Source organism: Nanorana parkeri, unplaced genomic scaffold (assembly GCF_000935625.1).
Source record: "Nanorana parkeri isolate BGI_ZX_2015 unplaced genomic scaffold, ASM93562v1 scaffold2987, whole genome shotgun sequence".
Classification (NCBI taxonomy): domain Eukaryota; kingdom Metazoa; phylum Chordata; class Amphibia; order Anura; family Dicroglossidae; genus Nanorana; species Nanorana parkeri.
Window position 1 is genome coordinate 41,617 of NW_017309255.1, and position 6,527 is coordinate 48,143.

At 52.3% G+C, this 6,527-nt stretch overlaps 1 protein-coding gene across 1 annotated transcript in view; it reads left to right on the top strand.

The window, feature by feature from the left end:
- EFCAB14 (EF-hand calcium binding domain 14) overlaps nt 1-6,527 on the top strand; it is an 8,715-nt gene that overhangs the window by 811 nt on the left and 1,377 nt on the right. The window contains exons 3-4 of the mRNA XM_018574479.1: nt 5,606-5,751; nt 6,366-6,483. Of these exons, the coding sequence (XP_018429981.1) occupies nt 5,606-5,751; nt 6,366-6,483 (264 nt within the window). The remainder of the gene's footprint in view (nt 1-5,605; nt 5,752-6,365; nt 6,484-6,527) is intronic.

Consider the following 6,527-nt stretch of genomic DNA (forward strand, 5'->3'; position numbering starts at 1 on the left):
GAGAGCGCGAGCCGGGGGGGGTCCTGCGTGACGAGAGAGGGAGCGCGCCGGGGTGCCGAGAGAGAGGGAACGCGAGTGCGCCGGGGTCCCCCGTCCCGAGAGGGAGAGAGCGCGCGCTGGGACACCCTGAACTTCCTCCCATCCAATGCTTTTCTATCTTTAACCCTTTGTTGGGACAGACCGTGTTGAGATCCAGTTCATAACTGATGATGAGATCAGCACACGCAGGGTTAATTATGAGGGCCCCTCCCCCAGCTATTTATTTCAGGAAACCGTAAAAAAGAAGCTGCAATTCTATTTATTTGTTAAATTCTTTATCTCCATAAAATTGGGGATCAGCCGGCGGAGGGAACCATTGTATTCCCTCCAGAAGCTGGAAGTATTGATGGTGTTACACCCGCGCATATGTAGTGGATGCCGTTTGCTGCGCCAGGCCGCGCGCGCGTCACATTAAATGATGAGTTCTACTATTGTGTGATGGGGTATCGGGTTTCCAGATATCTTCCACTTACTGTGATTCCCTGTGCAGCATAATGTCAGAATAAATGCCGGTGATAAATCTCTACATCTAAATATCAATAAACATCATTAAAGGAGAAGTACGAGGTCGGGGCTTTCCCCCATAGTTCTCCTCGGGGTCAGGGGGGGGTCACAAACTAGCGTCCTCCCGTCACACCCTAACCCTAGGCTCAGTGTATAGGGAGCTACAGCTCGCGGTATACGGAGACGCCGCAGCCGGAGCGGATCTCGACATCGATGTCGAGATCCGCCCAGCTGCGTGAGTGACAGCTGGCTCCTCCTATCTAGAGTCAGAGCCAGCTGTACCCGCCCCCTCCCTGTCCGTTCCGCCAGTCAGCGCTATCGGAGCAATACGGCAATAGTGGGTGTAGCACAGCAGTCCGATACGTGAGTCCCGGCGATCGGTAGTAAGCCGCCGTTAATGTATTTATTTAGCTCCAGGACGGAGAGCAAAGTTCTGTTATCTTCTTTATGCCACCATTGTCCACCCGACTTATTCCCAAGCAATCCCTCCTGATTTTAACAAGCATCCATTTTTATCCACCCGTGTCCAAATACCGGGTTGGGCACGAGCCTCTCCCTCCGGTTAACACCTTCCTCACCGGTATTCAGCGGCGATATCCGGCTTAGGGAGGAGGAGCCTCCTAAGTGCAGTATATTGAAATGCACTTAACAAGAACAATGATATTTAAAAGCTTATAATGCAACAAGCGGGTGAGACAATCAATCGTGGGAGACGTGGGAGACGGAACCAGTACCTCCTTTGACGCGTTTCGTCTGTGGACTTTTTCAAAAAGGAGTTCTGTTTGCTTCTCACACCAAATCTTTTATCAGGAAACTCGTCAATCAACTTATTGTCACCTGTATCATTACACCCTCCCCCCCCCAGTCCTTCAATAGACATAATCGTTCCACTATAATCACTAATGGCAACAATGATAATCCATCAATAGGCCGGGGGATGGTGCATTTAATATAATATTCCTGACAATGATATATTTCTATCTCTAAGTAATGGCTGCCAATCAATGTAACACCTTGCTGCCATTTAGTCCTTAGGGTTAGGCAATGGCAACAAAGTAGAATGTTTGAGTATATAAACTATAGAGTCACTTGGATAGGACGATGGCAGTTTTATGGATCCTGAACTAGTAACTCCAACCTTATAAACAGAGAAAATAGAAGTCTCAGGATAACAGCTGGCAATTAGTATAGCAGCTCACTAGTATCTGCTCCGCTATAGTCGCCATTGATAACACTAAACAATGAATGTATAAACTTATGGTAATTACGTTATAGACATTACCATGAGTAACAGAACAATCGTCAATACTAGATGTTCAAATGACGGCTGGCGAGTGTTATAACCGCTCGCTAATATCTCCTCCTATCATCTCCTTTACTATAGATAGTTATCAATCATTCACTTTATAAACAGAAAACAATTATATATATATCTCTCCATAAATAAGTTCCAATAGATCAGTGCGGTTAAGTGTGGTGCCTGACTATTGTCTGATCTGGTATAAACCCTCGCAGGGGTAAATCGTATGGGATCTACTTTCCCATTAGTGAGCTTCTCGGCCTTTTAGCTAAGATCAAGTGTAGTATCTGTTCTTATCAGTTTTCGGTGGGGAAAAGAACCGTCCTTGCGGGGGATGGTTACTTAGTACTCGCTGGAGTGAAAGAGCGTGCGGGGCGGCTTCCTGTGAGAGGGGAACCGCTCAGTACATGGCTTTCTGACTGAACAGATGCGAAGCTTGGTCTGGCTCGAGGGTTCGGGGGTGGCAGAAGCCCGTGGTGTTGTGGGGGTGGCGTCCCAGGGGTGCTCAGGAAGTCACTTGGGTGTGGGACCCCACTTGACTCACTGTAGCACTTGGTCACACATCATATTGCTTATTTCTGCACAACGCCTCTTGGACAGGCCTTATGGCTAGTCTGGGGCAATATTTTTGCACTCCGGCCCCTAAGGCCTGTCAGCGTGGTGCACTGACACTTTAGATTATTTATGCACTCTATCCACGTTTGGCACTTTTTTTATTTTAAATTTTGACCCACAGATGCTGAAGGTGCAGGTTTCTTCGGGGCCTATTCCTGACGCTGGGAGGAGATTCTGTGCCTCTTACGGGGTTCTCTGTCTCCTCCCACCCAGGAGGTGGGTTTCTCTTCGGGAGATCCCACTTGCCTAGTACTGAGGGGGACCTGTTTCGGCAGGTCCCCAAAGGAAATGGTCCACAGCCTTCGGGTTGGTGGACCACCAGTCTCAACCCCTGTCAGGAGCCTTGCGCCCCGGGGGGTCGGGAAAGTAGGTCCCTTCTTGTGAAGGACCTTGCACCCTTGTGCACGTTTTTTGTGTGCTGTGATTTCACGGTTCACTTTTTTTGTTCAAATGGGGAAGTTTTGATGCACGTCCACGGGCTTCGAAAATTAGTGAGCTTTAATAGTGTGATATCTACATTCCATATTCTCTCACAGAATGATTATAAAGATCTCACGAGACTATTATGTGCTCAGTGAACAAATGGTATATCTTTTAGTTATAAGGTCTCGTTCACACCTAGGCGTATTACATATGCGCGTCTGTTGCGCGTTTTTTTACCGCGATTCACGGTAAAAAAGTCGCGTGACCGTTGCGCGTTTCCGAAGGCTACTTGGCTGTATCCCAATGGAAACACCCAACAAAAACGGGCCAAAGTAGTCCCGGGACCTTTCCAGGCGCGGGCCGTTTTGTAGCGCGTTAGGGACGGCGGAAATACGCCGAGGTGGGAACCAGACCATTGAATACAATGCGATTTAGATGTTTGAGCGTTTTGTAGAGCGTTCGTCGTGCGTAGAACCCGCCACAAAACGTTCAGGTGTGAACGAGGGCTAAATGAATTATAATTAATCGGTGAAAGGAATCAATATTAGTTTAATTGGAATATTCAATCATATGCGCTCGATGAACATAATGTGTATCTGTAGGATATAAATTCATTAAAATGATAAATATGTAAATCTTCTTATCAGTGAAAGAAATGAATATTATTTTAACAAAAGTTTTCATTCATATAGTTTGCTATTATCAACAATCAATCCCACCACTTTGGTAGTGCCCCCATGGTCTGTTCACAACCATAAAGCCCTATACCAGTGAGAGTGCATGTGTAATGATTGCTCGGTCTCCCTTCGTTATCATCATCATGGGGTGGATCCCCTACATGTGATCGGTTGTATTTCTTAGTCTGCCATTAAATTCTAAATCCATTCTTAAAATATGAGGATGGTGACACATCCCCACATAGCACAGAGGATAGTGTCACCCCCTCAGCTCCCTCTCACTCATCTTTAATAAGATGGATAAAAAGGAGCCGTGGAGAGGCCAGCCAAATACCAAGAAAGGGGAAGAGGGAAGGAGATGGTTTGTAGTCCTCCGCCATGATGTATACTATAGGGGTTCTATGTTCAGACCCTTTGGCGTCATGGACTCCATCAGAACAATCCATTTTGTTTCATTTTTGGAGATCTCTCTCTGCATATGGCCACTTCCAATCTTTAGTCACTTTATCTAATCCTGTGAATTCCTTTAGGGTTCCTTTTATGTCTCTCTCAGGTGTCTGGGTACACGATGGTCTAGGTTTCCTTTCTTTATATTGTTGATATGTTCACATATTCTGATTCTCAACTCCCGAGTTGCTGGGCACACAGGCCTTTCCCCCCGTGGTGTGGGTGGAGCTGGGCACACAGCACTTTCCCCCCCGTGGTGTGGGTGGAGCTGGGCACACAGCACTTTCCCCCCCGTGGTGTGGGTGGAGCTGGGCACACAGCACTTTCCCCCCCGTGGTGTGGGTGGAGCTGGGCACACAGCACTTTCCCCCCCGTGGTGTGGGTGGAGCTGGGCACACAGCACTTTCCCCCCCGTGGTGTGGGTGGAGCTGGGCACACAGCACTTTCCCCCCCGTGGTGTGGGTGGAGCTGGGCACACAGCACTTTCCCCCCCGTGGTGTGGGTGGAGCTGGGCACACAGCACTTTCCCCCCCGTGGTGTGGGTGGAGCTGGGCACACAGCACTTTCCCCCCCGTGGTGTGGGTGGAGCTGGGCACACAGCACTTTCCCCCCCGTGGTGTGGGTGGAGCTGGGCACACAGCACTTTCCCCCCCGTGGTGTGGGTGGAGCTGGGCACACAGCACTTTCCCCCCCGTGGTGTGGGTGGAGCTGGGCACACAGCACTTTCCCCCCCGTGGTGTGGGTGGAGCTGGGCACACAGCACTTTCCCCCCCGTGGTGTGGGTGGAGCTGGGCACACAGCACTTTCCCCCCCGTGGTGTGGGTGGAGCTGGGCACACAGCACTTTCCCCCCCGTGGTGTGGGTGGAGCTGGGCACACAGCACTTTCCCCCCCGTGGTGTGGGTGGAGCTGGGCACACAGCACTTTCCCCCCCGTGGTGTGGGTGGAGCTGGGCACACAGCACTTTCCCCCCCGTGGTGTGGGTGGAGCTGGGCACACAGCACTTTCCCCCCCGTGGTGTGGGTGGAGCTGGGCACACAGCACTTTCCCCCCCGTGGTGTGGGTGGAGCTGGGCACACAGCACTTTCCCCCCCGTGGTGTGGGTGGAGCTGGGCACACAGCACTTTCCCCCCCGTGGTGTGGGTGGAGCTGGGCACACAGCACTTTCCCCCCCGTGGTGTGGGTGGAGCTGGGCACACAGCACTTTCCCCCCCGTGGTGTGGGTGGAGCTGGGCACACAGCACTTTCCCCCCCGTGGTGTGGGTGGAGCTGGGCACACAGCACTTTCCCCCCCGTGGTGTGGGTGGAGCTGGGCACACAGCACTTTCCCCCCCGTGGTGTGGGTGGAGCTGGGCACACAGCACTTTCCCCCCCGTGGTGTGGGTGGAGCTGGGCACACAGCACTTTCCCCCCCGTGGTGTGGGTGGAGCTGGGCACACAGCACTTTCCCCCCCGTGGTGTGGGTGGAGCTGGGCACACAGGCCTTTCCCCCCGTGGTGTGGGTGGAGCTCCCCCCTTGGTGTGGGCGGAGCTATTTCTTGGCTTGCTGTACCATGGCAGAGGACAATGCTGGGCTTACTTAGATTCGTTTTTCCTTTCAGTGGAGTCCAGTCAGAGGAATTCAGTTCAGGAGATCCCCAAAATAAAGGAAGATCTGATTGGGAAGCAGAAGCAGCTGGATGAGGTTGTGAGTGGCGAGCTGGGCCTCCATAGACTGTGGACCAACATCACTGACATGAACAAGCAGGTGAGATGGCAGCAGATATCGACCAATCAGAGCCTGTCCTAGAGAGCAGCCATAGTCCCTTTCTGATTACCTTCTAGTGTCTCCCGTTTACGGGGGCGGAGCCTTCAGTTTACAGTCCCATTAATGTCCCGGCCCTGAGTGGCTGGCAGCGATGGAGGTTTTCTAGTCCCAATTAGCAAGCATTGGAAAACAGGCACCGGGGGAGGAGCAGAACACCGGGGGGAGGAGCAAAGATTGGTCACCCCGCAGGTCACCGGGGGAGGAGCAGAGATTGGTCACCCCGCAGATCACCGGGGGGAGGAGCAAAGATTGGTCACCCCGCAGGTCACCGGGGGAGGAGCAGAGATTGGTCACCCCGCAGATCACCGGGGGGAGGAGCAAAGATTGGTCACCCCGCAGGTCACCGGGGGAGGAGCAGAGATTGGTCACCCCGCAGATCACCGGGGGGAGGAGCAAAGATTGGTCACCCCGCAGGTCACCGGGGGAGGAGCAGAGATTGGTCACCCCGCAGATCACCGGGGGGAGGAGCAAAGATTGGTCACCCCGCAGGTCACCGGGGGGAGGAGCACATGATTGGTAGATGATTTTAGGTAGTGTTTGTGTCTCCCCCTCAGATCTCTCAGCTCAGCAGCGCCGTCAGCCAGTTAAAAGCCAATCTGAAGTCTGCCGCGGATCTGATTAACTTACCGAAGAAGATGGAGGAACTTCAGAAGGTGAACGAACGAGAAATCACCACATCTGCCCAAACCCCACCTCGGTCTGTCATGTACCCCCCC